Source organism: Atractosteus spatula, chromosome 9, assembly GCF_055471065.1.
Source record: "Atractosteus spatula isolate fAtrSpa1 chromosome 9, fAtrSpa1.hap1, whole genome shotgun sequence".
Classification (NCBI taxonomy): domain Eukaryota; kingdom Metazoa; phylum Chordata; class Actinopteri; order Semionotiformes; family Lepisosteidae; genus Atractosteus; species Atractosteus spatula.
Window position 1 is genome coordinate 14,205,430 of NC_142714.1, and position 20,069 is coordinate 14,225,498.

The 20,069-nt window shown below is 38.8% G+C and overlaps 1 protein-coding gene across 2 annotated transcripts; it reads left to right on the forward strand.

Moving 5' to 3' along the window:
• Positions 1-1,918: 1,918 nt before the first annotated feature.
• bmp4 (bone morphogenetic protein 4) lies at positions 1,919-16,719 on the forward strand. 2 transcript variants are annotated; one of them, XM_088925722.1, is made up of 4 exons: positions 1,919-2,238; positions 9,009-9,131; positions 9,757-10,121; positions 14,258-16,719. In XM_088925722.1, the coding sequence occupies exons 3-4, from the start codon at positions 9,764-9,766 to the stop codon at positions 15,103-15,105; spliced, it is 1,206 nt and encodes a 401-aa protein (XP_088781848.1). In that variant the 5' UTR covers positions 1,919-2,238; positions 9,009-9,131; positions 9,757-9,763; the 3' UTR covers positions 15,106-16,719. The 2 variants fall into 2 exon arrangements, with proteins under 2 accessions (XP_088781848.1, XP_088781849.1); XM_088925723.1 differs by having other exon boundaries at positions 1,949-2,084; positions 14,258-16,346.
• Positions 16,720-20,069: the final 3,350 nt, after the last annotated feature.

Sequence of the window (20,069 nt, forward strand, 5' to 3'; positions counted from 1 at the left end):
AGCATCTGCTTCAGCACAGTGGTTCAGTGACCCTCAGATCTACTGGGCCCTTTGCCTTTACAGTTGACAAGTACAAAGGGGTTTACTGAACTGCTGAGCTTTCGTTACAGGCAGCTGTATGGCTTAGCCCGTGAGCTGCAGTGCTCAGAACAGTGAGTTTTATTAACTCGAGGGACGGGGAAGGGGTCTCCAGTAGCTCATCTTATATCAGCACTCTGCACGATGCCTGTGACAAGACATTTTAGACGAGGTGGCAAAGATGTGTGACAGCTGTGCCAGGTTTTTAGATCATAGCACAAGTATCCCAGGTTCACTAGCTCACTAGCTCTTTTAAGAAAAATACGTGTTTATTGAGCGAGCAGAGCATCTGGCCGTAGATTAGAAAGAAATTAAATGACATAAGTAGGGTAATTTAAAATAACGAAACCATACAATGCTAAATAATCATCCTAATAACAAAAGCAATGTCTCTGTGATCATTGGATACATTGTTGAAAAAGGAATGTAAAACAACTTAACTACCTCAGTGTATGTAAGCATCATTTCTGGACAAATTCTTTGTTTAAAGTTGTAGATGGGAGCACCATAAGAGATAGTGATGGGTCAACAAGCTGAGTGGATAATGTATCAAGGTCTCAAATGAAATACTATGTGTATCAGTTTTAGATAAGGTTACTGTGTTGACAGAAATAGTCACGCTCTAATCCCTAAGCCATTTGGTTGATGTTTCTTCAATTTTATTTAATTAATAAACACTAAAAGAGAGTAAATAAACTATAAAAAATGACCATGCAATTTGCATTAAGCTCCTGTGAACATTTCCTGTTTAGACCACTGTTCAATCTCATGTTAATCCCTGCAGCATAAGTGAGTTTCTCAGGGCGGTTATGTGACCTTGTTGGGAAAACCAGAGAGATCCAGAGCAGATTTAAAGGTTTAGTTTTTATTGCCGCCAATTTTCTACATTGCAGCCACTTGCCTTTCCAGTAAGAGGGTGGTTTAGCTGAAACAGCAGTTTCATTGTACAGCAGATATTTAAAATAGGGAAAATGAGCTTTAAAGGAACAACTGAAAGTGAACCATAATGTCTGATACATTAATCTTCATTGACATTTCATGTCCCTTCTAAAGTTATTTATTTTTTCAGAAATCAGGTATTGGAGGACAGGATCCTGAAGACTTTATAAAACCTTTTAACCCAACACCTGCTGAAGGCCTGGGAAAGATGTGAATTGTGACTAATTAGTAAAAAAATAATGTTTTGTCCCTGTATCCTAGAGATAAAGGTTCCTTAGTCACACAATAAAGAAGCCTGAGACCTTGTCGTCTTTACAATGAAAGTCATTAACATATAAGGACATATGGACTGGTAATGATGGATTTACTATCTTTAAGTGGGATTAAATTAATGCATATCTACAGAGCTACAAACAAATATTGTGCACCCACCCAGTAGGTATAGCGTGAACACCGACCTGACCGTCTCCGAGCACACTGAGGAGACGGGTGGAAGGAGAGGCGTCAAGCTTCTCCGGGCTTTGCGCGGTCCCTTGAGATCTCCACAGAAAATAAATGGGTTTAATGCTGATGTGAAAATGTAAAAAATCCCGTAGCATCGCTAAGTAACTTTAGTTGTTAAGTGTTTCTTTGTACTCTTCCCAACAGGCAGGAAAAAGCACAAGATAAAAAGGGATTCTGAAGAAGCCGTAAAACAGGCTTTCGAAACGTCCTTAAAGATATATTAAACACTACAGTTTTTTGGGGGGTTTAATCTCCAATTGTAAATTGTGATCCTTATTGCCCGCTGTCAGGAACTGCGGGGAAAGCTATCTTAGGTGTTTTAAGTAGAGAAGTGCGATGGAGGAGGAGGCTGGGAAGCTAAACTGGGCGGACACATAAAAACTGCGAGCAGCATGCGATGCGAGAGCAGTTCTCAAGTTGCCTGCGCGCGCGGCGTTCTGGTTTAAAGCTGCTCGGCAGAAGAGATCTTCATCTCCGCAGAGGCTTCGCCTGACTGGCCTCCAGGACGAGCCTCTCAGTGTGCTTTTGGGAGATTTAACGGAATTAACGTGTGTCATTTGATGGTATCGTCGTACTTTCCAATAGGTTTCGTCCTTGGTGCTTGATTTTTTTTTCTTTTCTGGACTTTCGTTATTTTTTCCTGGAACTTTTTCCCAGTCCATTCTTTAGTCATCTTTACTTTAAAATCTGCGAGTAACACCTGGACCTGTACTGATGGTAAGAGCGAGTTTCCCAAGTTTTGTGATAAGGCTGGCTTGTGAGAAATCATTTTAAAGGATTATGGCTTTGCCAAAACCGGTGGATACGGATGATACGCTATTAAAACCTTGAAGAATTACTGTGACGGGCAGGCATTTTCTTAAATTTGAAATGTTTCTAGAAACTTTTAGTCAGATCATTGTTTTATTGGTCTTTTTGTTCTCTGACGTTTAAGTTAAATTTAAAGCAATGTAGTACGTGTTCATTTATCTAAAATATTTTAGTTTTGTGTTTTACATGATATGTTTTAATAGCTTTATTGTTAACGAAAATAACTATGCTGGTTAATGAACATGTCATTACATTTTGTTTCATGTGTAAAAAGAATTGGTTTGCATGAAATAAAGCTTTTATTGTCTGCATTAGAAAGTCAAACTATATAGAAATATGCTCGTTAACATAGAACAAGGTCCAGAAAACGGAACAAAAACTGGCGACATTTCAAAGCTGTACATAGATGGAGTTTGAGTTTATATCGTTTTCCTCCTTTTTTTTTTGGTTCCGAAAAAGATTAACACTCACACGGTTCTTTAACTGCTACACTATAGCCTGTTCAAAACGGACACGGTTTCCGTTAAGGTGATCATCGTTGTTGAGAGCGGTGAAGAGGGGTTTGCCGAATCTGGCCCGGGTTACAATGCGGAGCATCGGGGACCGATAATGAACACCTGCCTAGTACAGTTATTGATTTAGCTACGTCTAATCACTTAATTGTTCTGTCCCAATAGACACGCAGCGCGTTGCAGGTCCTAAGCGCGGCTCAGAATGGTTTAATCTATTTTACACGGGTCTCAGACAAATTAAAGCTCCCGTGTGGTCTGTATGTTGTTTTAAACCTGTCTAGTCTAACGCGGTGCCAATCAAAATGTCAAGGCTGCGTTTAATATGCTGTCCAAGTGTTCACCCATATCTTTTTTTCTCTACTTTTGCTCACACCAGCCTTTAGGCTTGATGATGCAGAACGTTTAAATCCGAGAATTTTGCCTCACTCTTTTATTTCCTACTTGTTTTCAAAAACTAATCAGAAATACAAGCATGTTGGGGGGGCATATTTATCTTTTCCCGGAGGAAACATAAGTAGGTAATCCAAAAAATATATATATGTGTGCTAACGTAGTCTGAACATGACCTACAGGAATATTATTGTAATCTGAAAATCAAAGAAATGTACCGTAGCTAAAGGAGAGTTGTACAAACAATTGTTTTGACCTTAAATTAAAACAATCATACCTCTTTAAGCCCGTGTGTAAGAGTGTGCGCCGCTCAGCTGCCGGGGTTGCGCTCTGTGCAAATTGATGTTATATAATGAGGTATGAAATAGGCCCATTTTACATTATTTTACACATACATTCTCTCCATTTTCTCCCAATTATTTAACAGTAAAACAGAAACCAGCGGGTAGTTTATTGATTTCAAGTATATTCGGGGAGGGTCATTCTGGCATTCAGATAGTTGTGCAAAGGAAAGGTTTCTGTTCTTAATTTACGAAGTTGGCCTCCCTGCTAAGTATAAACAGACACTGTTGTGCTCTGTTTTAAATGTCAGTGCTCAGATGTTAAAAAAAAATAGAAATGAGTGACTAGCAGATTTTAAAATTGGAGCTTAAGCTGTTACACATATCAGAAGAAAGTGCCGGGAGCGGAGAAACAATATAAATATAATCAATATAAATCAACTGCAGTGTTTGACATTGCCAAACCAAAATGTTTTGTTCGGTCTATTATTATTCGCCACACATGTGAAATGCGTAGCAAATGGCATACATCTATCACAGGAAATTAAAAAACAGTGTCATATTGTTAAATCCGCAAAACCGTTGTTTAGTTTGTTGATCGATTTAAGTTAGTTTATACTTCACAACGAATTAATGCTGGCTTTTTTTTAGAGATTTGGAAAGGAAAACGAGCTGAAAGTTCAATATAACGCTTTTGTGATCAAATAAACAGCAATCGGTCGACATAATATCTAAATCTACAATACACCGTGAAGCAAAGATAACTGCGTTTAAAGCAGACCCGGCAGTGAGAGGTTTGATATTCTGGCATACAGTGTTTGATATTCTGATACTTGCGTGTTATAAACCTTTCGTTTCCCGAGGAATAGTGAAACTACGTGGCTCCTTGCAGTTCAGATATTTGTTGTGATTGCCCGGTTAACCTGCGTTCGTTTGTGCTGTGTTAATCAATACCTCCGTTGGTTACGTATAAAATTACCACAACGCATTGGCTGTTTCAGACTGTAAAAAAAGCTAAATATAATTAAGAAAACGGTTAGGTTGGGGGTTGGGGAGATGGGGGTGGAGTTCTGACACCTCACTTGCTTTTCTTTTAAAATGACAAATATGACCTAACTGAAGTGTATGCATGATTGTATCTATCATATTGTAGCTTCATGGTTTTAGGGAGGTTTATATTAGAAGAATTAGCATTTTACCGCACTCATGTCTTAGATTTAAGAAACGATTAGCTGCATTAGAATGCAAAGGAACAGTGCCGCAGTTTGCTTTTTAACACTAAAAAGTGTGAATGATACTCTCAGTAGGAATCAACAATTGAGGGTAGAGCTGGTACCTCATACATGTTCGTATTATTAGTGTTTTGAATGGCTTCTGCTTAATAAATCATTTGTTCCCGTTTCTGTTAATTGGTCAGTCCTATACGGTAATTAAAACAAAATGTACATCTAAAGGGTGTTCTTTGTTCACTGTTTCACTTTTTATCACACCCTCCTCAGTGCTTTAGAGATATTGAAATGTAAAGCCTTGGACTTGTTATCCGAGCCTTTGTATGTAAAAGATTTTCTTAGATCTAATCCTATTTTAAACAATAGGATTTTTTTTTTTGCTTTGGAAAAAGTTCTGAACTTTTCATGCTTGAATATTTCCACTGTACTAACGGAAACTTAGTATACTAGTTACCAGTTTTGGTATGCAAAATCCAGTTTAAACTAGACTGAAAATACAAAATGTACCAATTAAAATTATTCAGTTTTATGTATCTTTTTAGGAGGTTTGCATTCTAAACCATAAATTCTGTCATTGTAATTATTCAGATTCTGTCATTTGGAATTATGGAACAATCTAACCATGCATGTTGCTGAAGCTTCGTTCAAGAAATAGCTGGCTGGCCAGATCAATTAGATACTAAGTACTTAATGGGATAGATAGACCACATATTACCAAAATCCTTTTCTAGGACATCTAACAATGCACAAGTAATGGGAACATCAGATGCACCAATGATGTCCCATTTGTATGTAAAGGAAGCAATTCTCTTAGGAAGTCACCATGAAGCCTATCTAATGCAATGCGTGCACATTGACATTTCATATCTTTGTTTTACAGGGAGTCTTTTCATCTTAATTCATTATAATACAAGGGGCTCACACTATAAGGAGACAGTTTTAGTTAGTCCAAATAGCATGCAGGAAAAATCTGGTGTCATGGTCATGGGTTGTTGTTTTATCCCATTAAAAATCCTTAGTGAAACTGTGGGGGGAAGACTGTCCTTTTGGTCTATACAAATTTGCACCATCCAGCTCTACATATGTCCGAGATATAAAGCAGTTTGAATTGCATTCTGTAAGGTTTACATAAGGTTCGGTGGATGCTGGGAATTTGTGAGAGGACAGTAAAAACACTGCACCACCCAGTACACAAATCCATAGAGTACAAAAGGAGGCAATACATTTAATAAAGGAGGATCATAGCAGGATACACAAACTGTAACAATGTTATCCTAGGTTAAATAGTAAACAACCACAGTCATGCGTGGTGTGGAGAATAGGAGAAGGCCAAAAGAAATTGTGCCAAACCAAAGGAAGCAAGCTGTTGTGTTTTAATAGCATCCAAGGCTACATTAATTGTAAAATATGGTGCTGCCCATACCAGTTCTAAATTTAGTAAATGCACTGCAATGACCTTTGTTTCAATGTGGGGGTATGGCGTTCTGGGTGACATTATGGCATTGGCAATGAAAGATGGATTTGAACCTAGAATTTAAAGAAAACAACAGTTTGGTCATGAATCCTTCTCATCTTGAGTAGTATATTGCGATAAAACAGAACCTGTTCATGCTCTTCAGTTTAATCATTCATACTTTTTGTTACACCACCCGCCAGATAAGGTTTTGCTGGAGGTAAATGCATGATTGCTGGGACCAGAAACGCTGGCAGTTTTGTTTCTGATGTTGCCATTGCCCCACCTGTACAAATCAGCTAATTCCTATGGAACTAGAGTTTTGTGTGGAGACTAAAGTAGCAGAAATGTGATTTGACATACTTTAGAGGATTGGCATGTGCTTTAAATAAAGGTTTTTGGCCTAATCAGTTTTCTGCCTGGTATTCCCCAGAAGAAGTATTGATATTGGCATTGACAGCTTGTAAGACCGATATGCTTTTAAGTGCCCATTTTGTACCATTAGGATACAAAATATTACAAGAAAAAGACTGACTTCTCAAACTGTGGTTGCAAAATGAGTAGATTTATGACATAATAATGATCGGAAGCAAGAGGCCTGAGTTTGTCTGCTAATGCTTAAGGTATTGTTTGCTGCATTTTTTGTAATTGTTTTTGCATGGCTGTGTAAAAATCCACACATGAAGAACATCCAATTTCTTTCCGGTAAATATGTGTGCTGTGATTGTGCTGTAAGTCTTGGTCCAGATCCAAGAGGAGAGGCCCAGATAATGACTGAACCAACCTGTAGTTTTGAGCACTTATATCCACTCAAAACAGCTGTTGGCTCTTAACAGTTCTTAAGCCTGAATTAAACAAATGCTTTTGGTTTTAATAGTGTGATTCATAAGTCCAATTAAAATGTTTAATTAGTCTAAACACCAACTAGTGGGGATATTTGAACCAGAATTTACTCATTAGTCATTCCTTATGAGGCTCGTTTTTGTGTGACTGGATGATAACTTTATACTTGGGCTACATATGGTTTTCAGAAATGTCAGGTCTTCCAGATGATAAAAATAATTTTCATTGCTTTTGGCACCCTAGAACCTTTCCACATTGTGAATATGTTTCTGCTAAACCACACAAAACTACCCTAAGGGGACACTCGCAGTCCCATTGATTTACATACTATTTGGAACATGCTCCTTGTCTTATCTTGGATCCTGATCTTTGACCAGCCTGTTTGTGTTTAGATGAGTAAAGCTGTAATTACTCTCTTGAAATTTCTGGGTGAAGGAATCTTAATCAGTCGATGGCATAGTGGCAGTGGGCAATGTGCTCCACAAATTTAAATGCATTCCTGCCTAATGCGATGCAAACATTAGAAGTTCCCCAGCAGCTTTTCAGATGGGTATGTTTGCTGTATATTTACATTCAACAGATTTGATCTGCATATGTCCAAGCCTTTCCCTGGGTAAAGTCATTGTGTTTCTTGCTGGGAGTGTGCACCCTTTAGGTGAGTATATTTTAATGGGCGATCAATGGTTTGATTTGGCTTTCTAATGAAGTCTTTGGGAAGCTTGCCAAAAGCACTTCATTGAATTGCAGATTCCTTCATTAACTCATGGTGTGCCATGACAAACCATTGACTGTCTTTAACTGTTGGGAGAAGCATTTGAATTTGGAGGCACAATGTGATGATCAATGACTTTTTTAGTAGTAATTGCTCTGATTTTCAGTTGAAAAGCTGTAACTATATTCATGCCTTGCAGTGAATTAAATACGTGTTTCAGGCATTGTTTCCTTTGCACCAAGACATTTACCTATGAATGTTATGTGAGACATTCCACATTTTCTGTATAATTATTGGACATCAATATCATAATGTAGATATAAAAGAAATGGCTTTTATTGCTCAATAATTAGAATATCTTGGCCAATAATGATATTTGCACACAAACAATACATACAAAATACATGCAATACATACTGTACAAAATGTATATGATCACAAACCATATCTTTCTTGTAATAATGTTTCTCTTTATCTTTTAATGTCTATTTTTGGACTCTTTTTGTACTGATGTGGTTTACATTTATCCAGGCACCACCACAAACTCTTGAAAAAACGTTAAACTGTGATGAACTTTGATGAAGAAAGTAAAAATTGTTCTTGCACTGTGGTATTTTCCATCAACTAAAATTTACAAAATATAGACAACACAATAAAAATAATTACATTTTTTACAGTATCTATGGAAACAATGTCCAGCTGTGTTTTTTACTGTATGGGTATACATATTTGGGTTTCTTTTGAACCTAGTCTCATAACTACACCTATTCACCTACTGCATGTTTTATACCAATATATGTATGACAAGATAGTTCAGGTGGGTAGCTGCGTCAGCATGCGTAGGCTGCAAAGGAACAAGTAATAGGTTTATTCCATGCTGAAAAGAGAAGAAAGAAAACACAATGTTTCGGCCATGGAGCCTTCTTCAGGTGTGAGAACAACAGGGCAGTCTTGCTCATGATTTTGGTGTAGGTAAATCTACACATACTAGGAAAACCTTCAAGAGGGTTAGAGCAGTCTGGTTTACTTCTTTTCTCTGGCATACCTAGTTTCTTTGCTCAGTCAACGTTCGTGTTCAGTAAGTGTGCCCCTCGGTGAATCGTTGAGGTAGAGAGGTAAAATATATCATCACAGTATGTTGTATTGTCTGTTGTACAATCGCCAACCCCACCAACACTAGTACTGATCTTTCCCTGTCTTCCAAAATATTTTCATTTCGCCACCGTTGAATCTCTCATTTTCCCTTATTCATTTCAGGAACAGGTTCACAACGACGTTCTCAAGCAGCCTGCAAACACGACTTAACATTTCCTCAAGAAACGTGTCCAACATTGGCTCTCAAGAAACATGGACTGTTTTCCCATGCTCTATTTTCTGTCAGTGAGTAGACAATATCATTTCATTGTATATGATACCATCCATTACCTCTAAAAACATGGTTGTATTCGCAGATATATACAAAACCTTCACAGATATATTGAAAACAATTTCCATAAATTGCAAGATTTCCTATTCCCCATCAGCTGCATTTTCTTACATGATTAGTCGAATTTAGTCTCCCTTAATCAGACTTTTGCACTTTCTATTCCTCATTGAGTTAAAGTTTAGTCTGACCCCATTGCCTGAGGCCATTACTCTTTTATTTTTTTCTAATCATCTAGGCGGAGGGAGGAAAAGACGTGGTTCTTCAAATTCCATTCAAACAGTTTTTTTTTTAGCTGTTTATTCTTTGTGAATCCAGCTAAGATAATTACTAAGATTGCGAGCTTAGACAAAAAAGGCTAACAGGATAGGAGATATCTGATTATGGGCTATTTGACTGTAAACAAGCTAGACCAAGTAATTATTGCCAAGTAAAGATGTTTTCAGTGGGAATCAGGACTGTACTGGAACCACGAGTGTTTTCTTGTTGTGTTCTGTTTTTTTTTTTCCTCAGGGAAGATTAGAGAGTTTTAATCTGAGCACCAGTGTCTTTCTCTCCCCTCTCTCTCTTGACCTCACCCAGAGACATCATGATTCCTGGTAATCGAATGCTGATGGTCATTTTATTATGCCAAGTCGTACTAGGAGAGAGCAACCATGCTAGTCTAATACTGGAGGAAGGAAAGAAAAAAGTGTCTGAGCTGCAGGGCCGTCGCTCTGGGCAAAGCCATGAATTATTGCGGGACTTTGAGACCACGCTGCTGCAGATGTTTGGGCTGCACCAACGTCCCAGGCCCAGCCGCGCCGCAGTGGTGCCACAGTACATGCTGGACCTCTATCGCCTGCAGTCCGGGGAGGCAGAGGAGGCTGGCGCTGTCGATGCCAGCTTTGAGTACCCCGAGAGGTCAGCCAGTCGAGCCAACACAGTGAGGAGCTTCCATCACGAAGGTAACGAGGCAGCGGGTCTGTATCAAGTCGAGCTACAGGTGAAATCTGAACCAGTACAATAGGCGAGCAGCTCTGATCCACTTGGGATGCAAGCTGTGGTCTCTTTAATACATCAACACCTGAACAGTTTCAGTTGGGCCTGTTAAGAAAACAATTGTCTCAATTAAGAACTTGTCTGGAACAAAAGACAGGGAAACATCAGGCCTCTCTTGGACTGAAAGTAACTTCCTTACAAGTGAGAAGTATGATCAGCATATCATGTAATGGAGTGAGAAGAACAAATGCATTCTGCATCCAAATTATGAGGAGTAAAATCACCCAAAGAAACAGATTTATGTTAATTAATAGGAAGTTTTGTATTAGTTCTCAAACTTTTAGCACAACCATTTGATATGGGTATTCCTTTTGAACTTTTTGTTGTTAATGTTGGCTGTATTACAGAATCATTCTAGTTCTTCATGGCCTGTTGGTCAATATTAGGATGGAATAAAATAAGTACTATTGCTAAATAAATTAATGCTAAATAAGTACGTTAAAATTGAGGAAATACAAACTCCTATCAAAAGTGCTTTAAATATTTCTTGTACATATGTATTTTGAAAATAGCAATGAAAATAGAATATTCTTTAGCAATCTCTTTCTGTTTTTATATTTAGATTTTAAATTTATATTTGCATGCAAAAAACTTATTTTTTTTTCCATTTGTGAACAAATTGCTGCATTAATACAATTTCCGGCACACTTAGGCTGTCATCTTATTTAATTAAAATGTAACATTGATATTTCCGAAGTCAATTTAATTTAAAAAGTGAAACAAAATCCCCTAAGCCATTTTTCTAAACTAAGTTTTTTTTTAGCTCTAAGACCAACCAGTATTCACCAAGATTTTATTGTACTCCAAAGCATATTGTAATCTTACAGGCTGGTGCGTGTTTGATGTTGTGCTCAAGGAAAGCCTGCCTTCTTATGATATTATTTTAGTACCAAAGAGCTACCCCACCCCCACAGGAAAAAAAAAACTGGCTTCTACAAGAGGACGCCTTTTTTCCCAGTGTAGGGATCTTTAGTGGGATTCAGAGTCGCATTCACTATGTAATTATTTTAATACCATACTGTAGTCTGCTAAGTACTGTTCCCTGCCAACAGTCTACAATACTGAATAGTCACTGGACACAAAAAAATTTAAAAACAAAGTAATGCTTGTAGTAAGGTGTTAGGAATCTGGAATATTTCATGTGAAAACTACAAAAAAATATGGATTTGTAAACAAATGGCCATTCCTCTGGGATGCTGTTGTACATACAGACATAATAAAAACAGTCAAGTTGCTCTAACTTAGTAGTGGGAAACCTCAATGCTAGCCAACACTAAAAAGTACTGTACTGTATGTCAGTTCTCTGGGAAGGACAGTGCTGTGCATTACTTTAAATGGAGGATTATCGAATAGTGTAGAGTGTGCGTGGAGACGCAGGCAAGCCATTACTGCAGTTGATCACAACAAAAACTCGAGACAACCCTTGCATTCTGTTGTTTTAAAAGGAATATGGCAACATGTATTTTGTATCTCCTTAACTTTGCAACAACGAAGTAAAATGCCAGAACTTTCCATGCTTTATTCTGTACTCTAGATATCTCCATGAGTTGTAGAGTGTGTGCAAGCTTATTCACATTTCCAGACAGAAAACATGGCTCTGTTTCCAGCACTTGTAGATTTCCATAGAATATAGGAAATGTAAGTAATGGCCACAATAAAATCATCAAAAATATCTAACATTTTTCACGAATCCAATATAAAGTGAGAAACTTCATCTATTTAGCTATATTAAATTGCTTAGGCACAAGTGCATGGGAACAAAATATTGAACCTTTCCGTATAAGGAAGAGTATTTTCACAGGGAGAATTAATGAGAGTTTAACTTGTTTCCCTTTAAGAAAGGAACTTCCAAGAATGGAAGTGATTGATAAGACTTGTACTCATGGTTTCCCTGATACAGCTGATAAGAATGGAGATAGAAAGGCAGTGGAAATGCAGACCAGTCAAATGCTAGTGCTGCTGGGAAAGATTAAAAAAAGTTTTTCTTTTGTTTCATTTTTGAAACAACAGAAGATAAAGACATTCATGAATAAAACAGAAAAGAAAGGCATCGAAAAAAACCTGAGAAGGAATAAAAACGCTGAAATTGTATTTTCACACTAAACTGTTACAATACCTGAAGTAAACAGACTTCTCAGAAATAACAGAATCATTATTCTGGAAGTAACTAGCCACTATGAATCCCAAGAAATTGAAACCATTGTGAAAACAGACTTTATCCATATAGCATGCGTATTTCTTTGCCACTGACAATCACTTAATCTAAGTCAGTAATGATTATTTGCGATGAAAATGATAAATGTTCAGAGTCAACAGACTGCTGATCCAAACCAAAAACATAAGGTTTTAATAATGAAAACCACCTGCCCGAGATTAAGTTTGGGTGTGAAATAATGAGGGTGGATTGATGAGAAAAATGGTAGACACAACATTCTTTGAACAACTACAAATGTGCCAAAAAGCCACAGAGACCCTGCACACTGACAGACGAAGAAAGGGCATGATGGATTTTGTGAAAATGTCCCATTGAATTTACTAATGTCTGGAGCAAGGATTAATGGAACATTTGATAATGCAACTAACTAGTTAGCTATTTTGATTTTGCCAGTAGCATTGCCAAATTAGTAAATCAAAATTATACTCCCCCAAAACAATGCTGTATATGTTTCATTCCCATTGGAAGGCTTAATAAACTTAGCTCATTTGTTTGTAGGAGACATTGCTCGGTGAAAAATAGGAAAAGCTGAACTCTGTGAACTCTTGCAATAAACTCTTCTTTGCTGGTGAAAAATGATAAGTAGAAATCTATCCAGCCATTTTCTGTACTGCTTTATCAAGTACAGGGTTGCGGAGACGCTGGAGCCTAACTATTTAACTAATGGACACAAGGCAGAATATACTCTGGATGGGATGCCAGTTCGTTGCAGGGCAAACACAGACATGCACACACTCGAATCAGGGCCATTTTTTGCCAGTAAACCCACAGGAAACCCATGCAAATATGAGGAGAACATACAAGCTCCACACAGATAGCACCCTAGGAATCAAACCCAGGGCCCCAGTGCTGTAAACTGCAAAGCTAACCGTGCCACCCACTCAATCTACTGTTCCAAAAATAGTCACAATAGTCATTGTCACTACAGCATTTTAAAAAGTAAAATAATTTGTATGTTTTCCCTACACAATAAATTAGAGCATTCACACTTATTCATATACATTTGGATTTCAAAATACTGTAATGTACTTAATCACTGCGGACATGTGTGAAATAAATGCTGAGTTTTTGTAGTCAATCCTAAATTATTGTAGCATGAAATATTGGACAAGTCAAAATGTTACCATTCAGTGCTGTGTTTTTTAATTAAAAATGATCATGTAAATTTACAACGTTGCCAGTGCAACATCAGTATTCAAATTGAGAGGTTGCTTTCAAAAAACAAAATGTGCACTGACTTGATCAAAACCGGTGTTTGTCCATTAAACTGTACATGGCAATCAAAAGCACAGTTACATTAGAAGATAAGCTCAATGATTTAGCCTGCCCACTTGGGTTGTATTGTGGAAGATTAGCTTTAAAGGCATTGGAATTCCAATCTGCTGTGGTTTTGATTACTGAAATTGACACCAGTGTCTGTTTGATTTCCACATTAGGATTGAATTAACAGTACACTCTGGTTCAAGAAACAATTACATGAAATGCAGAAACATGATGTGAACAATCTGGACGCTGGAATTCTTTCGGATCACAGCAGGTTTTTTTTATTTTAAAAGCTAGACATGCAAGTCTATATTTAGTAATTCTCTGTGCTATTTGTGTAATTCAGCATCTTTTTCCGTTTAAGTATCTTCAATTAATGCCTGCCTGGGACTAAGATAAACACTGTTTATATTGTGTGTACTGTTGAAGCTGGTGCCGGTCCATATGGTACGTGTTTCATTATAATTCTCAAGACACACAGGAAGGTAATGTTTCGACCTTCGGTGCCTCTGAAAGAATTCTTTAAGGACTCGTGTCTGGTTTGTCCCTTTCCCTCTTTCCCAGAGCACCTGGAGCGCGTGGAAGGCGAGCAGGAGAACTCGGACACTCCTCTCCGCTTCTTCTTCAACCTCAGCAGCATCCCCGAGGACGAGGTGCTGTCCTCAGCGGAGCTCCGGCTGTACCGGCAGCAGGTGGAGAACGCGGACCAGCACGGGGAGGCCGAGGGGCTCCACCGGATTAACGTCTACGAGGTCCTCAAGCCCCCCCAGGCCACGCAGCTCATCACGCGGCTCCTGGACACCAGACTCGTGCGGCACAACGCCTCGCGCTGGGAGAGCTTCGACGCCAGCCCGGCCGTACTGCGCTGGACACGGGACAAACTGCCCAACCACGGCCTGGCCGTGGAAGTCCTCCACCTCAATCACACCCCCACGCAGCAGGGCCGCCACGTGCGCGTCAGCCGCTCCCTCCACCGGGACCCCGGCGAGGACTGGGCCCAGCTGCGCCCCCTGCTGGTCACCTTCGGCCACGACGGAAAGGGCCACCCCCTGACCCGGCGGGCCAAGCGCAGCGCCAAGCCGCGCGGCCGCCGGAAGAACCGGAACTGCAGGCGGCACACGCTGTACGTGGACTTCAGCGATGTGGGCTGGAATGACTGGATAGTGGCACCGCCTGGATACCAGGCGTTTTACTGCCAGGGGGATTGCCCCTTTCCTCTGTCAGACCACCTGAACTCCACCAATCACGCCATCGTGCAGACGCTGGTGAACTCTGTCAACACCAAGATCCCCAAGGCCTGCTGCGTGCCCACAGAGCTCAGTGCCATTTCCATGCTGTACCTGGACGAACATGACAAGGTGGTCCTCAAAAACTACCAGGAGATGGTGGTAGAGGGTTGTGGCTGCCGTTAAAGGACAGCAGCGGTGAAAAAAACAAACTCTTAATTGCCCAGACTTAATGCCCCAAATCCTTCACTTGGACCCTTATTTATAACTTTTATGTCGAGGTGTATGTTTGTCTCATTTTTGCTTCTTGACAATATGATCATATATTTTGACAAATATATATATTTATAACTACATATTAAAAAAAAATTAAAGTGAGTCCTTATTTTAAACGTTAATAAATAAAAAAAGAGCTGTACAACTTTTTATAATGTATATTAGATTGTATAAGGTCTTTTTAATTGAGAAAATACTGAAAAAATGCATAACAAAAAAATGTTTGCTCATAAGTTTATATACTGGTAATATTTATTGCTTTCATATTATATACACTATGGAAGAAAAATAATAAAAAGTGCCTTCCACTATTACATTTGGAACAGATCTGAGCAAACACTTCTGTTCACACATTTTCTATTGTCGTAGAAAGCAGGACAGTGTTAGATGTCCAGAAAGCAGGGAATACCAGGCAAAAACAGATAATACACATTTTCTAAATCCTTTTCTCTCGTAAATAACTTGTAGCACAAACCTGGTGAGGTAAATGACATTGCTGGAGACTTAAGTAATAGAAGAGTGAGATAAGAATGAACACTTTTGGTTTGAAACAGTAATGTGTAACACTTTTCTGTAACTTAAAATCTCACCGATTTTTCACATCTGCAGTTGTTATTTGTTCTTTGTGATTGTCTTTCATTTGTTTGCAGAGTTGTCAGACTGTTAATATTAAGCAGTGTGTGTCCTTACAGAAAGAAGAGCAGAAACAAAAATGGATAAAACAATTCTACGCGTTTGAAACGCTGGCGGTAAATGTTTCTACTGTGCCTCAAAAAACATTTCCAGTGCATTTTTCTGAGCGTGGCACTGATGTGCATCTTTTTGGCAGTGTTAAATAGCATTTAAAACGGTTTCAGACCTGTTCTGGGAAGAAACAAAATGTAAAATCACACAAAACAAGATGCAAAAGGAAAAACACAAGTCAGAGGTTAGATGAAAACTGTAATTTGTCCTTTTATATAAATGAGAAAATAGACACCTTTTAAGTTTTTAAGAGAATATTTGTCCATGCAAAGTTATAGTAAACCCCTTGAGACATGACCTTGGTCTGTGGCGATTCTGGTTACAAGAGTTGATTACCGTACCTAAATAAAATTCTAGGTTTTACTATCCCACCCCCTGACAATAAAATGGATTCTCTCAGTCTCACATTTCACCTTCTAGACTGGAATGATTTACGTACAGACCTGGGTGTCTCAGGAAGCTGAACAGGAGTAACACCATAAATGCCAACAAATAAACTAGGCCATGATAACTGGAACGGTATGCAAAGGTACCTTTATTGACGCCGCTTAACTGAATAGTTTAAAATGCGAAAATCATTTTCTGCAATTCCGAGAAAGTGTATCCTAATAACAGATCCGGAGATCTGGAATAAGAAAGTTTCGAAAGTTCCAGAATTCTGTATTTTTGAAGGGGAAAAAAAGGTCATGATTATGACAATGAACCGAGAATGAGATAAAAAAGCTGGACGATGACGGAATGTAGGATTTCCCAGGTTTAAAATAAATTGAAGAAGTAACTTGAAATTATTTGGGGTTTTTTTACGTTGTAAATCCGGGGACTCGTATTATTCTGTTCAGAGCAGGAATGTTGTGGTATTGCCCTAGAAAAGTAGAATCTGGTGCTGCGTAATATTCCATCGGCTTTTGATCCTTTTCAGTTTGCGGCGGTACCGGAGGACTGGGGGACAGTGAAAAACTGTACATTATCTGTTAAACTTAAAAAGGGTTCCAAAAAGAAAAAAAAGTATAATGCAACCAATCAATTCGCCATAGAAACATAACGTTTAGTATTGTAGGAGAATTTAATATATTAGTAGTGATTCGTGTAACGCTTTTGAGTCAGATACGGTTGGAAGTGTGAATTCTTACTTGCTTTAATTCGCACTCGTTTTTTAACTGGCTATGTAAAACCAAGTGTTTTAGGTCGTTATACTGAAAAAGACTGTAGATTAAATTGCATGCAAATTAGTACAATGATTTGCAAGACATGTCTACTATTAACGCTGGCCCATTCAGTCGATCATTCAGTTCACGTCTGCATTGAACAATTTGAGTAGAAATTAGTATTCGTGTTTTCCTGTCGCGTTTACGCGCTTTCCGGGACGTCTTAGGATATCTACATATCTTGCTCTATTTTGTAAATAATTAAACACTCAGCAAAGAGAAACGTTTGGACCTATGTACAGAAAAAAAACCTCGTAATTGACTTTCGCTTAACTAGTGAAGTGTTTCAAGGCGGGATGATGGGAGTGTACAAGTTTACTCCAATTTAGCTCAGGCTCAAATCGCCTTTAATGAAAGTAACGTATTTAATTGGTTGTCTGTTCAATTTAATTAATAAAATAGTGGGCTTGTTTAACAGAATTAAACGGGGTCATGACCTTCGAAGGTCTTTTTTTGTGTAACCAGTCTTTGTACATATTAAATGGCCCATTGTAAGCACCTGGTCTTTGTTTCCCGCTATGAATGCTATGCACAATAGCATCACCATTTGAAAGAAAATGGCCTAAGCCTCCGCATTTATATTGTATATATGTGTTAATTAAATGTCGCTACGTTAAATGATTGAGGTTCTTATAAATGTTTAGTACATTCGTTAACTGATCGACACTCCAGATCTTCAATAACGATAATAACGACAGTGGCACACTTGTGGCTGTTTTGTGGTTTGAAGACCGGGGGTATCGCACAGCATTTTTCCCCCCGTTTTGCACAGTGTTGTGTACTTCACTAAAAGTGGTTATCATAGCCTCGGGGAAAGAGGCGGCAGTTCGCTGGTTCTTTGATGCATGCATATCAGGCATAGCCTTGCCACAGAGAAAAAGAAAAGAATTTCATTTTGAAGTGGCTACAGGCAGGAGGGGAGTTCTTTTCAGCTGCCTGACAGTGCAATTACACACATTTCAACTGATCTCCCTGCATTTAGATAACATCAGCGAGCTATGGTAATTGTCTGCTACCTCATTATCCCGCCTACCCTCTACAAAGAGAAAGATGCGCTTTATTAAAACGCCTGAAGAGAAGCCCGACTTCAGTCATAACATTTTCCTGTGAGCCGCAGATGCCCACAACAGAGCTTTTGGTATTCTTCTAAGCGTGGAGATGCGATTTTTCAAACCCGTTTATTTCATCATGTCTTTGCCTATTATAAATGCATCTAACGCGTTTCGCTATGAACACATGAACTGTATAGCCGTACAGTCCCACTCGACGTAACTGTTGAGCAATTAATCGGATACATGAATAAATTATTACAATTAATAAATATAAAACCATTTAAAAGGCATGGTTATCTGGAAGTAGGGAATCTGTTTTAATGGATATACTGTTGATTTTGGAGTGTTAATCTTGGGCAATTCTGGGACATTAACAGCCAGTGAAGAAATTTGATTGTGAATGTTGTGATTCAAATGCATGACTATTGTCACCTATGAACTACCATTATTCTCCCTGCAATTAGAGGTGACTCACTTGGTATTAGGTGTGTTGACACTACCTGCCTAATTGATCATAGGTTGGTTGTGTGTGTTTGTTTGCATGTGTATTGTGTAGTGTGGGGTTACCGAAATTTGCTTCAGCAATTTACTTTGAAATTTGGTGTTTATAGGCCACAAACTCCCCATTAAACTATTCACAACAATTGAAAGGAACGGACCTCTCTCATTGCACTAGATTTAAATCGAAATGTCTTTCACAGCTGGAGCTTGGTATTATTACCTTATGACTTAATATAGCATGATCGGCTTTGGTGCCTGAGGGTTCTCATTAATTTTAGTAGCTATTTTAAAGTCAGTGCTATTTTCCAAACTATGAAAATGAGTCAAAAGAAAGCTTAAACACAAGAGAAAGCTATTCTCAGTCCGTCTTGCTTGTTTGCTTGCTAGCAGATAATCGATCTAAGACACTCACCTACTCATTTCTTGAGACTTCTCATTGTGAGCTTCAACCGCATGGCTAAGTGTTTTATTGTAGAAATTCTCGTTGTATAGTCAGGATGTGCCTCCTGTATTCACTCTTGAATGTATATTCTTTTTTATGTGAAAATGTTTCAGTATTATTATTGTAATTCTCATGTACTGACACATATCAAAGTGATTTACCAAAGACCACCAAGGAAGACGTTATCTTTGCTCTGAACTCTGAACTGTCTTTCTGTTGGGAATTCGTACTGCCTTGGGGCTGTAAACTGCATTTTAAACAGGAGATAAAGGAGAAAGCAGATTCCTTCTCAATTTATCTAACCTTAAAACTAGTTGAGAGCCCATCTGTTTCTGCAAAGAGATCTCTGGGTCTGCGTGGCAAAGTATTTCCAGTTTTAATTTAAGAATTTTGCTGCTGGTCCTGTCTGCATGTCCCCTGCTGTTTTTAACTTGTGCAAAATCCCCCTTTGCTCCCCCTCTCTCTTTTTCCATGGCAGGCTGCTTATTTGCTGGGGTGAATGCCCTCGTACACCTGGGTTGGCTGTCTTAATAAGGCATTTGATTTTTGAAAGCAGTAGTTCCAGATGAAAGGAGCAGGTTTTCTCGTGCTAGATTGCTCATTCAAAAGCTCCTGTTGTCTAGGGGGTGTCAGCCTGTGGGGTCTGTCGATTTAATCGGTTTCATCGTCCACTCTCCACCACCCCTGTTATCAGGACTGGGTGCTGACAGCCTGTGTCAGTGCAGCTGGGGGTCAGAGCTTCTCGTTTCAATATCCCACTTATTTTGCACCATTCAAAACCCAGAGAAGACGCGTTTTTCTTCAAAGCGGTAAAGCACATCGTTCAGTATAAGAGCTGCCTGCTCTGTGACATGACCTGAGTAGGGTTAGCTCCCCTCACATCCGCACCACTTTGTTACAGTCCCCATCACCCCCACTGTACTGGGATAC

Excerpts from the sequence above, each read along its gene's own strand:
- bmp4 (XM_088925722.1), top strand. The coding sequence starts at position 9,764 with ATGATTCCTGGTAATCGAATGCTGATGGTCATTTTATTATGCCAAGTC. Across the intron at positions 10,122-14,257 it reads GAGGAGCTTCCATCACGAAG|AGCACCTGGAGCGCGTGGAA; the intron begins GTAACGAGGCAG and ends CCTCTTTCCCAG.